Source organism: Hermetia illucens, chromosome 2 (genome assembly GCF_905115235.1).
Source record: "Hermetia illucens chromosome 2, iHerIll2.2.curated.20191125, whole genome shotgun sequence".
Taxonomy (NCBI): domain Eukaryota; kingdom Metazoa; phylum Arthropoda; class Insecta; order Diptera; family Stratiomyidae; genus Hermetia; species Hermetia illucens.
The window spans coordinates 52,734,031-52,753,459 of NC_051850.1; the positions used below are offsets into that span (position 1 = coordinate 52,734,031).

General features: G+C 41.9%; 1 protein-coding gene and 1 non-coding gene across 2 annotated transcripts; one reads left to right on the top strand and one right to left on the bottom strand.

Annotated features, from left to right (window-relative positions):
* Window positions 1–414: 414 nt before the first annotated feature.
* Window positions 415–2,790, top strand: LOC119650202 (glutactin-like). Its single transcript, XM_038052768.1, has 7 exons — window positions 415–722; window positions 859–1,011; window positions 1,076–1,393; window positions 1,461–1,661; window positions 1,751–1,922; window positions 1,996–2,192; window positions 2,255–2,790. Exons 1-7 carry the CDS (start codon window positions 516–518, stop codon window positions 2,714–2,716), a joined length of 1,710 nt encoding a protein of 569 aa, XP_037908696.1. The 5' UTR covers window positions 415–515; the 3' UTR covers window positions 2,717–2,790.
* Window positions 2,791–18,465: 15,675 nt separating this feature from the next.
* Window positions 18,466–18,538, bottom strand: Trnar-ucg. Its single transcript has one exon. It is a non-coding gene; the product is annotated as a tRNA-Arg (tRNA).
* Window positions 18,539–19,429: the final 891 nt, after the last annotated feature.

Here is a 19,429-nt window from a genome sequence, read left to right on the forward strand (position 1 = left end):
GGAAGAAGCAAGAATAAAATACGTTTATGTAATCAACTATGTGGGAAGCTAAAAGATACATTTCGTATCTATACTAACAAACAAAAGATACAACAAAGCATAAACAAAAAATCGTTTAGGAACCAATTACCCGAGATCACAGTACTCATTTGGAATATCATTAAAACCATTTTACTCGAATCAACTATCGAATTAGTTTTATCTAGATACTTTTGGTTCCATCATATTTTGCTCCTTCCATGAGATAAATCTTTGGGATTTCAAAATAAAAAGTCCACCAAGACGACACCCTTAAGGTTCTGACCGTTCTATTATTCCGCGATAAATTTTCACATAGCAAAAAAAATCTTTGCTTTTCTAACTTTCTAAGCACAACGGCACCAAGAGTTCATCTTCAGCATCAAGTGGGTCTCTTTCTCTGAATAGATTTCCAGATAGAGCAGTATTTTAGCAAGAAGTGTTCTTCAGTTCGGTGTTAGAAATTGTAGTGGTCAGTAGTGAAGAAGCAACCGAAAATGAGGAGTCGTCGGTGCGGTTTGATATTCGGAATTATTATATTGTGCTCAAGTAGTTATGGATTGGAAGACAGCCCAATTGTCAGCCTTCCCGGACTAGGCATCTTACGGGGCAGAACTATACAAACAGCATGGACACATCGAGATGTACATCAATTCGTTGATGTTAAATATGGAGAGTCACCAACCGGCGAAAATCGATTTAAGGTACATATGTGGAACCCTTCAAGGGTATTGGCCTTAGAACGTGTGAAAAGTGAAAGATGGAAAGTTATATTAGCAAAATTGACAATTTTCGATATCTCATTCTCGAATATAATAAAAAGATATAATATCATCACAGCCACCACTTCCTGTGAACTCCTGGGATGGAATCCGCGATGCCACGAAAAATGGTCTGGGATGCCCTTCAATTTTATCATTGGATGACTTAGCAGTTCACGCTGAATCTATAGATATTGAGGATTGTCTTTCTCTCACAATAAGTACAAGAAATGTAAGCTTCCTTAAATCACAATCTGAATCGATTTTTTTTATCGACTCTTTTCCACCACTCTTAGTTGACTGGAAAACAACCCGTCATGGTATACATCCACGGTGAATACTTGTTTGAGGGCAACAATCTCGAAGCTCCTCCAGATTATCTTCTAGAAAAGGATGTCGTCCTCGTTGTCCCTCAATATCGGCTAGGACCTTTCGGTTTCCTATCAACAATGACTAATGAGATTCCCGGAAATGCCGGAGTGTTTGATATAATTTTGGCATTGCATTGGATTCAGACTTTCATCCCACATTTTGGCGGAGATCCTGATAGTATTACTCTGTTTGGGCAAGTTGGCGGGGCAGCGATTGCACATCTATTGACATTCAGTCCTGTGGTTAGTATCGGAACCTGTATTTGATAAATACTATTTATTAATCAAACATTTCCGATACTTTTTCTAGGTTCCGAAAAATCTCTTCCATCGGGTAATTTACCATTCAGGATCAGCGCTGATGCCAATTTTTTTGTCATCACAACCAACAAAATTCACTAGGGATATTGCGGCACGCAGCGGATGCCGGTCGAAAAATATTGACACCTTGAATAAGTGTTTGAAAACAATTCCAGCCATTGATGTTCTCAGAGGATTTTATAAGCATGCGGTGAGTCGGATTTCTTCTGAAGATCCTGGTTGAACTCAGTTTACTTAGACGTAAGGAGGACGAGCTAAATTTAAGTCTTGATTTTTCAGCAAGAAAATATTCCTGAAGGAGTTGGTAGCTATGGCGGTGTACAATTCACTGTCGGCGGTCCAAGTGGAGTTCTTCCACAAAATCCATCCACTATGGTCCATATGAATAAAAATAATTCATATCCTGCTATGGGAGGAGCTCCAAGAAATGCAGGGACCAGAGCTATGAAGGGTATGTTTTTCAAATCAATATAATATTAACGACTTAGGCAAACTAAAATTTTTTCTACTTTTTCGCTGTATAGAAATTTTTGAAGTTGATTTCTCTGGTGCAATTCCCGATGAGATATATAGCGGAGTCGATTACATAAATCACATCACCCTACAAAGTGTTGGACTGGACGACCGACGTTTGATGACCGCATACCTGACGAAGAAAATTTTCACCCTTGACATGATCAAGAATGGAACTTTCAGAGCAATGCTTCCAGGACTGGTTGATGTACATAAATACCTCAGTCATATATATAAAAGGTCCTCCTAACTTCTGCATTTTCGTTTCAGTTGGCTGGTACCCTACTTCACAAAAGTTCAGTCCTCTATGCACTCCAGCGCAACGCCAAGTTCCTGCCGAACAAAACCTTTCTGTACACCTTTGATTACAAGGGTCAATACAACCGTTACCCAGATTTCGACGCGGACTTCGACGTCAAGACACCATTTACCGCTGGAGTATCTCTAACTGATGAAAACATCTATCTCTTCCCATATCCAGATCATGTTCAAAACCTGAATGCAATCGATGTTGAGGTTGCTAAGAAAATGGTAGATATGTGGACCTCTTTTGCTAAGAATGGCGTTCCCACTGTCTCGGATAACCTTCAATGGCCACCAATGGATAATCAAAACGGTCCATATTTGAAAATTAATGAGCCGATCAGTGTTGGACAGAACTATTTTGATGAATTTGCTGCTACCGTCCGGGATGAAGCCAAGGGAATTAGTATTGCGAAAAAGGATATTTAGAGCTAATGGTTCTCATTGTGAAAACGAAATGTGATGTGTCTATTAAGGAGTAAAACTTCAATTATAAAAAAAAACATTGATTTCTTCTTTAGTTCTTAGGATCATGATAATATCTCTTTGTGGATCATCAGTCGCTTATAGTGTGGCTATATATTCATCAACCTTATCTCTGCCACATGGTCTGACAGACCAGATCGTTAGAAGATGATAAGAAGAGGACGTCCAAATCAAATCGAAATACCGGTGAATGACATAATATATTGATTAACTCAAAAATGATTTCGTAATTCCGAATAATGGTTAATGTATTACTTGTGGTCAGTGCACCAAACGCATTGGATTCAAGCCTCACTCAATCTGCTCTTACATCCTCGCGGAACTCACGACCATATAACAATAACTAATAGAGTTTCGAACACTTCCTATGTGTGATAATATACGAAACTGCATGAAATTTCCATGGCCACCTGGCTATCTACTGTGAAGCTCTGACTGATCCCTCAATCATTTGAAAGAAGCATCGACAGTTATGACTTAAAATAATACGCTACAAAGTTGCGCCCTGCCTCCACAGCATCTTCGACATATACATATATCGAAATTTCCACCCCCTCTCTGTCTTTGGCACCGCTCGTATGTCATGTTGGATGGCGAAAGGTTTCTGGAAGTCGGGGCGAGCCGAACGGAAACTCACTTATAGAGCCTCGAAAGCCAAAACAGCTTCCTTAGACTAGAAAGACCATACAGTCAGCGAAATCCAATTCGGCACACTGTTTCCGGAGGTGGAATATCGAAAGTTACTTACGATGTGTCCCAAGTAACAGAACCTAATTCTTAACAAATTTCATCATCAGGACCGTCACAACAGCCGGGATCCAATCGAGGTTGCCTTAGTAGGGGACTGCAGACATCCCGGTTTTACACCGACATCCACCAATTCGACATCCTCAAAATCTGTCTGGCGTCCTGGCCTACACTATTGTTCCATCTGTCGGATTTTATCCACAACCAGGCGATAGTGGTAACGCTCATAAATTTAATCGTTATAGAGACTACGGAGTCGTGTATCCTTATGTAGAAAGCCAAAAATTCTTCGGAGGATTCTTCTCTCAAACGCGGCCAAGACATGGCAATTTTTCTTGCTAAGAACGCAAGTTTCCCAGGAATACATTAGGACTGGGATCATTGTCTTGCTGTCGGAGAACAGGAACACTTTTTGTAAGATGAAATGGGCTCTGTTGGCAGCCAACAACCGCCATCGTCATAGCCGTTCAACGGTTTCAAAGTTGCAGTCACCTATCTTTACTGTTCCTATTTTACCAGTGCCATTTAATGTTATTGCTTCTTAGTTTTTTGGTGCCAGCATTGCACCTGTATTTCGTCTCGCATTTATTAATGTGTAGCCCAAGATCTCGCGTCGCCTGCTCGATCTGAATGAATCTAGACTGTATATCTCTGGTGGTTCTCCCACAACGTCAATATTGTCGGCATGGCGAATAGTTGGGTGGACTTTAAGAGGATTTTGCCTATATATTTTCCAGAGTCAGGTTAAAGAGGACGCATGACAGGGCACCTCCTGTCTTAGACCGCTCTTGATATTGAATGGTCTGGAGAGTGATCCTGCTGCTTTTATCTGGCTTCGTACATTGGTTAGAGTCAGCCAAGTCAGTCTTATCAATTCCGTCAGAATACCGAATTCTCTCATGACCGTGTGCAGTTTTGCCCTGGCTATGCTATCATAGCCAGGGCCTTAAAGTCGATGAAAAGATTCCATATCTGTTGTACCCTAAATGCAGGCAGCAGGTGTCGTTCTGAGAATATCATCATCATCAATGGAACAACCGACATCCGGTCTAGGCCTGCCTTAATAAGGGACTCCAGACATCCCGGTTTTGCGCCGAGGCCCATCAATTCAATATCCCTAAAAGCTGTCTGGCGTCCTGACCTACGCTATCGCTCCATCTCAGGTAGGGTCTACCTCGTCTTCTTTTTCTACCATAGATATTGCCCTTATAGACTTTCCGGGCTGGATCATCCTCATCCAAACGGATTAAGTAACCCGGCCACTGTAACCGATTGGGCCAGATTTTATCCACAACCTGACGGTCATGGTATCGCTCATAGATTTCGTTGTTATGTAGGCTACGGAATCGTCCATCCTCATGTAGGGGGCCAAAAGTTCCTCGGAGGATTCTTCCCTAGAACGCGGCCAAGAGTTCGCAATTTTTCTTGCTAAGAACTCAAGTCTCCGAGAATATATTCAACTGAAAAATCTGAAAATAATCATAAAGATGCATTTATATAAAATGTAGACTTCAAAATACATCTCATTCTTTTCCCTGCTTAAATGAAGTTAATAATGGTATACGTATGCAACACATATCAAACTCAGATATACTTAGATAGGCAACAACAATATTCGATCAACCGCATCATCAATGCCGCAACAACCGGTATTCAGTCTAGGCCTGTCTTAATAGGTAACTTCAGACATCCCGGTTTTGCGCCTACGCCATTGCTCCATTTCAGACAGGGTATGCCTCGTCCTGTTTTTATTGCCCTTATAGACCTTTTGGACTGGATCATCCTCATCCATAGGGGTTAAGTGACCCGCCCAACTCAACCTATTGAGTCGGATTCTGTCTGCAACCAGACGGTCATGGTATCGCTCATAGATTTCGTCTTCACTGTCTTGTACAGTAAGAATTTTAACCCTATATTGAGACGTTTCGAGCGGAGCAGTGTTTGTAAGCTGAAATAGGCTCTGTTGACTGCCTTCTGATTTTTTACCCCAGACAGGGGAAATTATCAACGGTCTCAAAGTTGTAGTCTCCTTTCTTTATTCTTCTCGTTTGACCAGTGCGATTTGATGTTGTTGGCTGGTTGGGTTTTGGTGTTGACGTTGCCACCGTATATTTTGCCTAGTCTTGCTCGATCTGGGTGAAGGCAGCTTGTTCGTCTCGAGTTGTTCTTCCCATTATGTCGATATCGTCAGCATAGGTCAGTAGTTGGGTGGACTTAAAGAGGATGATGCCTCTCGCATTCACATCAGGCCAGGTTAAAGAGGACGCATGGTAGGGCACCCACTGTCTTAGACCGGTGTTGATGCTGAATGGCCTTATACATTGGTCACGGTAAGCCTAGTCGATCTTATCAATTTCGTCAGGATACCAAATTCTCTCATGGCCGTATATAGTTTTACCCTGGTTATGCTATCATAGGCGGCCTTAAAGTCGATGAAAGGATGGTGCAACTAATGGCCGTATTCTAACAGTCCTAACCCCTGGTGCTCCGAGGTAGAGGGGAGGAAGACGGGGCGGCAACCCTGTCGGCTGAACCAAAACCAAGTGGCCCAGAAGAACCTCCACGAGGTGGCACCGGGAAACGCTGTATCACATTGGCTTGCCGGTCGTGATACAGTAGGCGAATGCTTCGAGGCCTAGCAAGGGCGATCAGACCCGAGTCTGCACGGGGACTCATCTGAAGTGGCTTCGGTCACGAAACCTTACCAGGGGTATACTGGTACCATGGTAACCGGGGTAGCCCCTGGACTCTTATTCTTCAGGAGAAATCCTGTCGTATCTGAGTACAGCTCGGTTGTTTGCGGTTGGCCCCCTTGTGGGAGTTTCATGGTGGCTGTGGTTGTGCTCAAGCGAGAAGAGACCTTCGGGCCTCGACGTGGTGTTGCGTATCAACACGGGTGCCGTACCCCATAGTTCGGTAGAGATTTAGGTGGTCTTGCATCCACCAGTATGAATGCTAAGCCATGCACTTGGTATAGACTGGTACCGTTGTTTGCTTGTCGCAGCGGGGCTCTGATTGTGGTCACAAACTCAATCCGTGTCTTAAGAGGACCGTAGGATTAATCCTACGTTAAACAATAAGCCGTCCCGTAAGGGAGGGGGGTTTGGCCGCGAGGCTTAGGTACCTTCAATGGCTCATGTGCAGTAGTCCTAACCCCTTTGCCTGTTAGCAGATATGGAAAGTTAGGCGGCTTCTGAAAAGTGCTAGTGGGGCCGCCTTTTCATTTGATACCCTATATGACTGTATTCTAATAAAAAAAAATTAAACCCCTTTCACTCCTCAAACTCAGCATAAAACGACCCCACTTACTCATCAACTTAATGGTGGACTACATTAAGTGCACAGCAACGTTCATGGGTAAATACCCAATGAAAAAAAGAGAAAAAAGGCTAAACGGTTTCGTTCAAGAAGGAGGCACACCAAATAAACATAAGCAAAATACTACATATATCTGACTACTTTTCGGTCACGCTGCTGACAAGATGGAGGCCAGGTAGCGTCCGATGAATTATACCTCCATCTTGGATGACAACATCTAGCCTTTTCCTATTTTTTTAGATTAGACGGCTAAACCGATCCGAACATTACGAATTCGTAAGAGTGCCATTCGGGCTTAAAAATGTGCGTTCCACATTCCAACGGATCATAGACAATGTACTTAAAGATTTACAAGGCACCATATGCCTGGTATATTTAGACGCCATATTAATTTTTTCGACCTCTCTTCAGAAACACATTGAGAATCTTAGGAAAATCTTTCAAATATTGCGAGAAACAAACCTTAAAATCTGGTCTAACAAATGCGAATTTCTGAGAAAAGAGTTAGAATTTCTAGGACATATTGTCACCACTGACGGTGTAAAACCTATCCCCAATACTCGACCATTGAGAAGGAACTTTTAGTCATAGTTTGGGCTACAAAGTATTTCGGCCCATACTTATTTGGGAGACAATCATAACTGACCATAAACCCTTGACCTGAACTATGAGCCTTAAAGACCCAAACTCTTGTTTAGTTCGTTGGCGCCTGAAACTTGAAAAATTCAAATATGAAATGCATTATAAAAAAGGACACTTAACTTTAATGCCGACGGTTTAGTAGAATCAAAACTGAGGAATATAAAAACTCAAATCAAGTTGAAATACATATAAACCAGTCCTTACACTCTGAAACTGATCTAACAACAATTCACTCGGCAACTTAAAATCTGGACGACGGAATCCCAATTTTAGAGAAACCGCTTAAAGATTGCAAATTATCTTGCAGAAGAATCTTAATCAAAATTCAAACACACTCATAATCATTTTCAAAAATAAACTACGTAGAATTATAAAGATGGAGAATTACAACTTTTATCGAACTATTTAAGAGACTTCTAACCCCAAATTAAGTTTCAGCTATCTATACTGACGACGGAACCTTCCGAATCGTGCAGGAAGCATACTCTAAATACTTTGCAAGGAGTAACCTGTTCAAGTTAATGCGATTCAAAAAAATACCAATAGATATTACCAATAATGACAAACAAGATAAATGAATATCATAAAAACAGTAATCATAGAGGTATCACGGAAACACTATTGCACCTCAAAAAAACCTATTATTAGGTTGTTGCATATGAAATGGCCGATTTGGCAATCAAGTGAAGATAGTTGCGATTTTGCTGTATCAAACCACCACCAGTTGGCGCTGTTGGTGTCGGATAATGAAGTATAGAAACTCCTACATTTAATTGAGGAGTCATTTCAATTTGGACCATCGTTGTGATAACAGTGAATAAAAAGGGAAAAAGGATGGAAAAGGGCCAAGAACGTATACTTTTTCTGTATGAATTCAAACTCGGTCATAGAGCAGCGGAGGCGACCAGGAACATTAGCAGTGCATTTGGAGCTGATACGGTAAGCGAACGAACAACACGGCGGTGGTTCGAAAAATTCCGGTCAGGCGAAGTAAATCTTCAAAGTGAGCCACGTGGACATCCAGGACCACTGATTGACAACCACGAGCTGCGTTTACTAGTCGAATCCGACATACGTCAGTCTGTGAGAGACATTACAGAGAAACTGGGTGCACACTATTCGACAGTTTCCCGGCACTTGCGACAACTTGGAAAGTTGAAAAAGCTCGACAAATGAGTTCCGCAAGCCCTTACGGAGGAAAACATGGCGCTTCGAATGGACATTTTCAGTTCTTTACTCTCCCGCAACAGAAGCGATCCCTTTTTGCACAGAATAGTGACATGTGATGAAAAGTGGATATTATACGACAATCGTCGCCGATCAGCGCAATGGCTAGATGCTAATGAGCCACCGAAGCATATGTCGAAACCGAGCCTCCATCCGAAGAAAGTAATGGTGACTGTTTGGTGGTCTACAGCTGGAGTTATCCATTATTCTTTTTCGGCACCTGCAGAAACGATAAATGCACAGAAATACTGTGCCCAAGTCGAGGAAATGCACCAAAAATTGAGTATTCAACGGCCGAGATTGGTCAACAGAGATGGTGTGATACTCCTTCACGGCAATGCACGACCTCATGTATCCAGAGCAACGGTTCAAAAGTTGGAACGAATTGCAGTATGAGACTCTGCCTCATCCACCATATTCACCGGACCCTTCGCCAACCCACTACCATTTTTTTAAGCATTTGGATCTTTTTTTGGCGGAATAACAATTGAGGAAAGAAGAGGTCATCAAAATTGCCTTCAAAGAGTTTATCAACCCCTGAAAATTCGACTTCTACGAAACTCGCATACATGCTCTTGAATCTCGCTGGAAGAAGTGTTTTGAATCGACTGGCACCTATTTTTAATTAATTAAATAAATTTTTGTAAGCTTTATAGTCGTTTCAAATTTTAGTACTAAATCGGCCATTTCATGTGCATCAACCTAATACTTCCCGTTCATGAAAAATAAAATAACGCAAATTATTGATGATTGTGAGATTTACCAAACTCTCAAATACGATAGAGAACCACCGAAATTTAAGTTCGAGAAATCCGAAATTCCAAGAAAGCCATTGGATATAGTTGATATTGATATATATACAATTAATAATAAACTAATTTTAATAATAGCAGACAAATTTTCGAAATTTTTGGCAGCTTATGTTTATTCAAACGAAAAATAGCATTAATATAATTAATCAGTTTCGAAATTTTATCGGATTACATGGCATCCCCAAGAAACTAGTCTTAGATCAAGGCACGGAGTTCACAGCGAATATATTCAAAGATTTTTGTAAATAATATAACACAAATCGTCATTTTACATCCTTCCAACAAACCTCTAGCAATGCAATCGTAGAACGATTACATTCCACCTTAACTGAAGCATATCGAATAATTCGGGAAAGGCGTAAAAATAAAAGCTTAGAAATTGACCATGATGGCATTTTAGCTGAAGCCATAATCACTTACAATAATGCCATTCATTCCAATACAAAATTAAACCCTTACGAACTATTTTTTGGCCATAGATACAAATTTGACGAAAATAACGTTTTAACGATGAATATGAACACCTTAAAAAATTAAATGAATTCCAATCTGAACTTTATCCTTCCGTCAAGAGTCAAATTGAAAAAGTAGTAGATAAATACTTAATAAAAGCAAACGCGGATAGAGTGGAACCCTTGGATTTTAAGGAAACCGTTTTGGTTTACAGGGAGCAATGTAGACGCAACAAGCTAACACCCAGATTTAGTAAGCACAATGTTGGAGAAAATAAGAAAATAACTATCCTTACGAAACAAAACCGTAAAATCCATAAATCCAGATTAAAAAAACATCCTTTACAGGTTAATCATGACTATATACGGACATCTGACTGAAGGAAAAGAGATACTTCCACTTCAACTGGGACATGCAAAAACCATTTTGAACTGCCATAATCTCTTATCCATTGTCAATCTTGACATGTACAAACAAAATATACAATATATATAATATTCAAAAAGCCCACGGACCCTCTTCCCGCCCAACCGAACCGAGGGGCGACCAACCTAAGGATGGGCTGAAGGCAACATCCAAAGACCCGCATCACAGCGATGATGCGTTTTAACGCAAAGTGTGTGCGACCATGCGAAAATGTATTACTACATCCCGATTGTCGCAAACACTTCAGCCAATGACGCGGAGGTTCTACACTACAGAGACATGGATCTTATATCGAAGACAGTGCGGATCAAGACTGAAACCCATTAGGTCAGATTGTTACCGGACAGGACTCTTCGTACTATAGCACAGGTTGCAAGGATAACCGCTTTTTGCATCTCCATGTATAGTCCAGCCCTAAGATCGAGCGTTTTCAGCGCTTTATGTAAGTTCTGCGGGACCAATCCCGTCGCTGAAATTACTACTGGGACTACTTCGATCTTTTGTAGTCTCCAGGTCTGCTTCATATCGTCTGCCAAGGGGCCGTAGTTCCGGATTTTTTCGTGCTGTTTTTCAACAGTGTTCGGGTCCAACGGTACGGCTACATCGATTATAAAGCACGCTCGTTCTTCCTTCAGAAGCAGAACTAGAGCGGGTCTGTTATGATTAACACTGTGGTCGGTGGCAATAGTGTGACCCCACAGTAGTTTGACCCGATCATTTTCCAAGATTCTCTGCTCTTACTTATAGTAAGGATGGTAGGTTGCCACTAAGTTATACTTCAACGCAAGGTCTTCATGGAGAATCTTGCATATATATTGCAAAAATTTTCAGCGAAGGACAGACAACACCTTGTTCTTCCAGAACCAACGGGAATTCTACAAAAATCTCACCAACTCAGATAGGGAAAGTAACCTCGATCTGGATCAGGCAGAAGACTTCTGGAGAAGTGTTTGGAGCGAATCCAGCCGTTGCAATTTAGAAGCAGCGTGGCTCCCACACCTTAAGCGTTCATGCGAGGCCCTCCCCGAAATGACCATGCCTGACGTAACTGAAGTTGACGTTGAAGCAGCCCTTGACAAGGCAGGTAACTGGAAGACGCCAGGAGTTGACAAGATTCACAACTTCTGGCTGAAGCGGTTCAAGAGCACTCACAGGATATTGGCAAATCAATTTAATCAGATGATTGCCGATCCTGATTTAGTTCCACCATTTTTCACCAAGGGGATAACTTTCCTCATCCCCAAGGAACAGGGTGCCTCTTGCCCTTCAAAATGTCGACCAATTACTTGTCTTCCTACCATCTACAAGGTCTTCACTTCAGTTTTGTGCGCGAACATCTCAAAACATCTTGATGTTCATAAATTGATAGCTGAGGAGCAAAAAGGATGCGCAAAAGGCTCCCGAGGCTGCAAAGAACAGCTTATAATCGATACGGTAGCTGTAAAGCAGGCTGTCCACCAAAAACGAAACATCTCGACAGCCTACATCGATTATAAATCAGCCTTTGACTCCATATCACATTCGTGGTTACTACAAGTGTTACGCTTGTATAAAATCAACCCGAATGTCGTTCTTCTTCTGAGAACAGTAATGAAGAATTGGAGCACGAAGCTAGCGGTATCCTTACAAACATCAGGAGAGATACCAATCAGGTGTGGCATTTTCCGAGGCGACTCTCTAAACCCACAGTGGTTTTGTTTGGCTTTGAATCCGCTATCCCATCTTTTGCATGAAAGCAAATATGGGTTCCAAGTCAAGCATGGCATATTGTCGAAATGTACATTAAGTCATCTGATGTACATTGACGACATCAAATTGTATGCCAAAGACGAGAACCAACTTCGCTCCTTGCTGGACATCACCATCCAGTTCAGCAGGGATATCGGCATGCAGTTGGGTTTGGAGAAATGTCGCATAAAAACAATTGTTCGGGGAAAACACACCGACAATGAAGGATACAGCCAAACTAACATCCGAATGGAGGGTATGGATTCGGACGACGTCTACAAATACCTCGGCATATTGCAAGCAACAACACCTGCTGTGGCAATAATCAAATCTAAGTTGCTGGGGGAATTTGAACGGCGGCTGGATCTTGTCCTTAAAACTGAGCTGTACCGGAAAAATAAAATCATGGCAATCAACACCTTCGCCATTCCCGTCCTTCTATACACTTTCGGTGTGATACAGTGGAGTAATACTGATTTAGAATCTGTCAATAGACGGGTAAGGGTAGTTCTTGCAAACAACAACATGCACAATAGAGCTGCCGAAAAATTGAGGATCACTATCCCACGTCATCAGGGAGGAAGGGGGGTACTTAAAAACCTTTAAAAACCTTGCACTACAATCAAGTGCATTCTCTTCGTGAGTTTTTCTATGAGAAACAATCCTCTAGCCAAATACATCAGGCTACCGTCATGGCAGATAATAAATTATCTCCTTTGAACTTGAGAAGCAGAGAATGGGATCCCATGTCGAATGTTACTTCAGTCCAACAGAAGATCGACATGTGGAAAGAGAAACCCATTCACGGAGGTCATATAAAAAATTTGTTGTTGACAGGCATTGACATCGAAGCCTCCAACAAATGGTTGACAAATGGTGTACTTTTCTGTGAGACCGAAGCATTCCTAACTTCAATTCAGGATGCTTCGCTCCAAACAAAAAATTATAAACGGTACATTCTTCACGACTCCTCAATCACCAACTCCAGTTGTAGATTATGCAACTGTGAAGAGGAGACCATCCAGCACATAACATCTGCGTGCAGGATGTTGAGCAGTACCGAGTACACCAATCGTCATAACTCCGTCTGCAAGATTCTCCATCAAAACCTTGCGTTGAAGTATAACTTAGTGGCATCCTACCATCCTTACTATAAGTAAGAGCAGAGAATCTTGGAAAATGATCGGGTCAAACTACTGTGGGATCACACTGTTGCCACCGACCACAGTGTTAATCATAACAGACCCGCTCTAGTTCTGCTTCTGAAGGAATAACGAGCGTGCTTTATAATCGATGTAGCCGTACCGTTGGACCGGAACACTGTTGAAAAACAGCACGAAAAAATCCGGAACTACGGCCCCTTGGCAGACGATATGAAGCAGACCTGGAGACTACAAAAGATCGAAGTAGTCCCAGTAGTAATTTCAGCGACGGGATTGGTCCCGCAGAACTTACATAAAGCGCTGAAAACGCTCGATCTTAGGGCTGGACTATACATGGAGATGCAAAAAGCGGTTATCCTTGCAACCTGTGCTATAGTACGAAGAGTCCTGTCCGGTAACAATCTGACCTAATGGGTTTCAGTCTTGATCCGCACTGTCTTCGATATAAGATCCATGTCTCTGTAGTGTAGAACCTCCGCGTCATTGGCTGAAGTGTTTGCGACAATCGGGATGTAGTAATACATTTTCGCATGGTCGCACACACTTGACGTTAAAACACATCATCGCTGTGATGCGGGTCTTTGGATGTTGCCTTCAGCCCATCCTTAGGTTGGTCGCCCCTCGGTCCGGTTGGGCGGGAAGAGGGTCCGTGGGCTTTTTTAACTATATATATATAATATATAAACAAAATAACACAAACACTAAACAGGTGGAAACTTCCACTTTCGGTCACGCTGCTCCCAGGGCAGAGGTGAGGCAGCGTCTGATGAGTTACCTCTGCCCTGGACGAAACCATCAGTCATTTTTTGATTTTTAATGCTTGGGGTGCTATGCTCCAAACTAGGGATCCATGGACTAGAAAACGTGGGAGTAAGTTTCTTCTCATTTAGTCCGGTCCACCATCATGTGGATGTGGACTTAGGATCCCGCATATCCTAAACAACTACCTAAATTTTTAATCTTTATGCACTTTTCCATTTTTATGAATAATATTCCATTAACTTAAATTTGCTTATATGTATTCTTGATAAATTTTCCTTCAGTTGCGACCTCAAGAAAAATCATTGTATTGCGAAATTGTAAACATCAGCTCCTTCCATCATAAAGTAGAATTCTTGTATTCCGAAACTATAAACTTCAGCAATTCCTTTTTTTGATACAAAATGATCCTGCAAACTTGAGTCAGTTGCTGTTAGAACTTGGAATAATAAAGTTGATATATTATTTTAACAAGTTTTCTGTACAGATACATGTCCTCCTCCTCTGTCGGCAAAATATATAATTCATAACGACCGGAGGTGAAAGTAACACCCGCGAAATATTTGTATTATTTAGTCCCACCAAGAAACAAATGGCAGAACTGAGCACGGCCGCCGCTAACCGGCATCCCGCAGCGACCAGTACCAGGATTTCTCTTTTTCATCCCGCTTAATATCAATTGCTCTCGCTCTGGAGTATTTCCAGTCGAATCCCGGAGCCCCCACTGTCAAGTTCGGGGGGTATTCTATCCTTTTGTCCGTGGCCCGTCTATTTATATGATACATAACCGGATCACCGGCAGAATCAAGAATTAGACCATTCCTGTCAAGATACACGAACGCTTCGGGAGGAATGAAGCCTGTCGTGAGAGTTTTCTCAAAATACCAATCATTTGGGTTGAACGGCTGCGAAACCCAAAGGTTCTCGCCATGCGAAGCAGATCGCACTATATGACTCTGAATCAATCTGCCGATAACTGTGTAAATTTTCGGCACAGCACCAGCTGCATACATCACCTCATTAGTTACATAGTGCTCATAGTTTGACGAAGCAGTCCTATTAAGCCCCGTGCAAGCACGCAGACATTTCCTTTCAAAGATCCTTATTTTCTCCATTTGGCTAGCACTCAAATTAAACCAGATAGCACACCCGTAGGTGAGCGCCGGTCTAACCAAAGTAAAATGCAAATAATCTTAACCTTCCGGCTAAGATGTGGAGCATAAAAGAGTCTTCGAAGAGACATGAATGCCTTGCGAGCGCTCTCTAGCGCGACTTTAACGTGCTCGTTAAATTGGAGACGCTCGTCAAGACGCACACCCAATGTATCTAATGCACTTCTTATGAGGAATGCGCTCAGAACTATCCTCGTTCGCGACAATGTGGAAATCTCTCCAATTCCTTTTCAAGTTCCTACTGGCGTACGCCAAGGAATTTCGAAACAGAATCGTTTCACACTTTTGCGCATTGATTTTCATCCGCCAGCTGTTCGTGAAGAACTTAATATCATTGAACATCTCGTGAAGTTCAACTTGCACCTCAGTTACCTTCTAGTGTGCCGTGTAGGCTATCAGATCGTCAGCAAAGGTAACCAACGACCTTTTAGGAGATTTATTAAACTCGAAAGAGTTGAGTAATTCGCCGGCAAATACTGCAAAAAGTATAGGCGCAGTCACCGTCCCTTGCTGTAATCCATTCAGAACATGAATTCTCAACTAGTAGTGAGATTTCCGTCCGTAATGACGAAGCACTTGCCATATAGCATGCTACACATCATCGCTATGAGGTGGCTGGGAAACTCATTCTTCAGGAGCCTGAAAATCAGTCCATCCAACCAGACGGTAACAAAGGCCTTCTCCATGTCTATAAGGCAAGCGCCTACGCACTCATTATTATTAATCCGCCAGCAAATATCAGACGTTACCTTCGTATGTATTGTCGAATGTCCAGATCGAAATCCGAATTGGCGCATTCGGCAATAATTCCTTCTCCTTGATATGCCCGTTCAAGGCTTTCAATAGCAAAACCTCAAACACCTTGCTGGTATTAGGGAGCAAACTGATTGGGCGGTAGCCCTTAGGCCTGGATGAATCCTTCCCTCTCTTTAAAATCGGAAATACTCGAGCTTTCTTCCATTGTCCTGGAAAGAAGGAATTGTTCAATAAATTATTGAACCAAATGCAATAATTACGAATGGCAATGTCTGGTAAATGCCTGAGGACCACGTTGGGAATGCCATCCACGCCGGAGGATCTCTTATTATTTACTCTTCTAAATATGGAAGCTAACTGCACACCTGAGACAAAGTAATCAAGCAGATTATCACTCGGTAAGAGATCAGCCTGCAACGCAGAGCTAAACTAGAGAACTGTAGTGCCCTTCAGGCTCTATTTGAAATTGTGGACATCTCGTTCTACAATTTTCGAAAGTCGCTTTGGCGCTAACTCCGTTCTGGGCCGATGCACCGATTCAAAATGCTTCCCTATAAGTTCGAGTTTCAGAGCATCATCCATCACGATGTAATTGCCTTCCACATCAGCAATTATACTATTGGTATCTATACTTAAGTCAATAAGGTGTTGTATCTCGCTATCGTTTTCCGCATCAAGAGGTGGGCATCGATATCCCCGAATAAACCTCTCTTGGAATTTTTTTCCAATCTGTTTGTTTAAAGTTCAGCCTGTGGACGCCGCTGTCCATCGGCAGAAGGCGAACTATTCGTCATTCAAACATAACTTCAACAAGAATAGCATTATGGCCGCTATCGTAAGGAAGAGTCTGTAGTTTCCGTTGAGGATTGCACAAATCCAGATAGGAATTTTTCCTGGACCAGGGTGGACTCTCGGACCTATATAATTCGCAGTTATACTCTATCTGGTATTACTCTATCCAAGATTTGAGGAATACCCCTCTGGGATTGTTTGTGGCGTTTAGCGACGAGGTATGCTTAACATTCAAGTCGCCAACTGTAATAAAATAATTAGGCAGCCTATTCAGTTCGAGTATCGTAAACAAAGAATGGAATTCCTCCTTAAACTTGGCTCGATTGTTTCCCACTGCATAGACTGACAGAATATATAAATTCCCTCCTCTAGGCAGTGAAAACAGAATACATGAGACTTCGATACACTCAAAGGTTTCAAATTCAGGCCTATTAATATGCCTGAAACGATAATGGGGACCCACAAATATTCCGATAGCACCTCCCCCATCACAATTTCGTCTATCGTTCCTCATGCATTCAAAATCCTTGAATGTTATCGAATGCCTCGGACTGAGGTGGGTTTCTGAAATCAAGACCATGTCAGGCTGTTGCTTGGCAGCGAAATCAAGGAGCTCCGCTCTTCGATGGATTCCTACGATGGAATTCACATTAATCGCGATGATCCGGGGACCATCCAGCGGTACCGCTGCGACTGCAGACCTAGCAGCGGGCATGCTGTTTGTGTAAATATTCTGTTATACTGTTTATTTTTGTGTTGTGTACGTGTGGCGTATGCCGCATGTTTTCACACATGGTTAATATTTTATTGAGGATGGCGTTCATCCCGCAACTTGCAACTTGTTGAGACTTCTTAACTCCCACTTGTCGAACTACTTCTGCAAATGGGATCCACGAGACGATTGGTCGCGAAAGGACGATACCGTTCAACACCGCTGACACCTTCGTCCTTTGGGCCGATTTTGATACCTGCTGCCTTGTGACCTTAACATTGCCGTATGCAGGACATCCACGGTACGAAGCCGGATGCCCTCCCCTTCCGCAGTTGACACAGAAAATTTTTTCCTTGCCCTCTGCTTCAGTCAGCGAACATTCGGCTGCGGTATGGCCTTTCCCGCACTTTACACATCGTAAGGTCATTTGACAGTTCACTGCCGAGTGACCATAGCGCTGGCATCTTCGGCACTGGACTATTTCTCTCTCAAACATGTTATTCAATAGTTTTTCCCAATTTGCTCCTAATAGCCCCATTTTGCCAAAAATAATCTTTTTACCGTTTCTTCTTAAAACGTGAACCCCAATCAAAACTAAAATTTCACTCTTCAAAGTACCCACCGAGACCGAGAAAATTGATGCCAAACTGACCACTGAACAGAACACTGCATTGATTGCATACGTTCTGTCGCGCTGGCTTTTTATAACTCGGTAATTCCCCTAATTTGATGACTCCTTGGCGTGTACTTACTGCGCTCATGAGTCCTTCGTTATAAGATTCAAGTTCAGCCAATTCGTCGCCGAATTTTTCATACCCATAAAAGGTTGGTCGTAATATCCGATGCCGTTATAAACAATATATACCAGATATTGAATATCAAAAAAAAACTATTGTAATTCCACACGCTTTAGGCAATTCTTATTAGAATTCCAATTTGTATGTAATCATTTATTATTAAAAACAAAAAAAAAAGTCACTGTTTTCGACCACGGCAGGACTCGAACCTGCAATCTTCGGATCCGAAGTCCGACGCCTTATCCATTAGGCCACGCGGCCACATCTCTGGTCTTTACAGATAGAATATTTCAAAATGGCTACGAAGAACATTCTCAAACGGTATAATGACTCATTCAGAGAGTATTTTCCTGTTCAATTAATCAGAACAGTATAACACCTATTTTCGGTGCTTGCCTCTGCTAAGTGGTTTGATTATTCGAAACATAGAATTCCGTCTTAATTGCCTGCACTAGTGTTTGTCACGAGTAATTTTGCACTTGGAGGAGATTCAACTTTTATATTGTTCTCGATGTTTATCCAGAGCGCAAAATATCAGAGTAAGACCTAAATTAAAATAGTTGCTTTCTATTTACAATAGACTGTGTAAACTTGAACTTAGCTTAAAATGCTCAGGTGGAATGACAATCTTTTCTCATGGTCAAATAAAAACAGAGCCAAATAAAAAATAAATAAAAAACGAAAACATCAGAGAAGAGGTATCAGTTTAATGCACTGCAAGGTCAAGGCAAAAATATAGTCCATGTACTTGAGCACGGTTTAGAGCAAGATCCAGTTTCTTAACATTGTCCAGGTTTTCGACAGAATATGGCGCAAAGTGCTACTGTATCAAATTAGAAAAATTGTACCGGAAAACATGTAATATTTAGAAATCCTATAGCAAAGGCCGGTCGTTTCGATGTAAATATAGAAACTTCACTTTCAAAGATCATCCTATCAAAGCAGGCCCCCAAGGAAACGAATTAGGACCATTACTGTATATGGGATATGTTTACGACATGCCAGTTGACGATGACTTGATTATATAAACATTTACAGACAACGCGGCTACACGGAATTCTCGAAGGAATTCTCTAGGGCAATGGCTAACGATTTGGAGAATTTGCGTAAACGAAAGCAAAAGTTGTCATGTTACACTCTAAATCGGAAAAC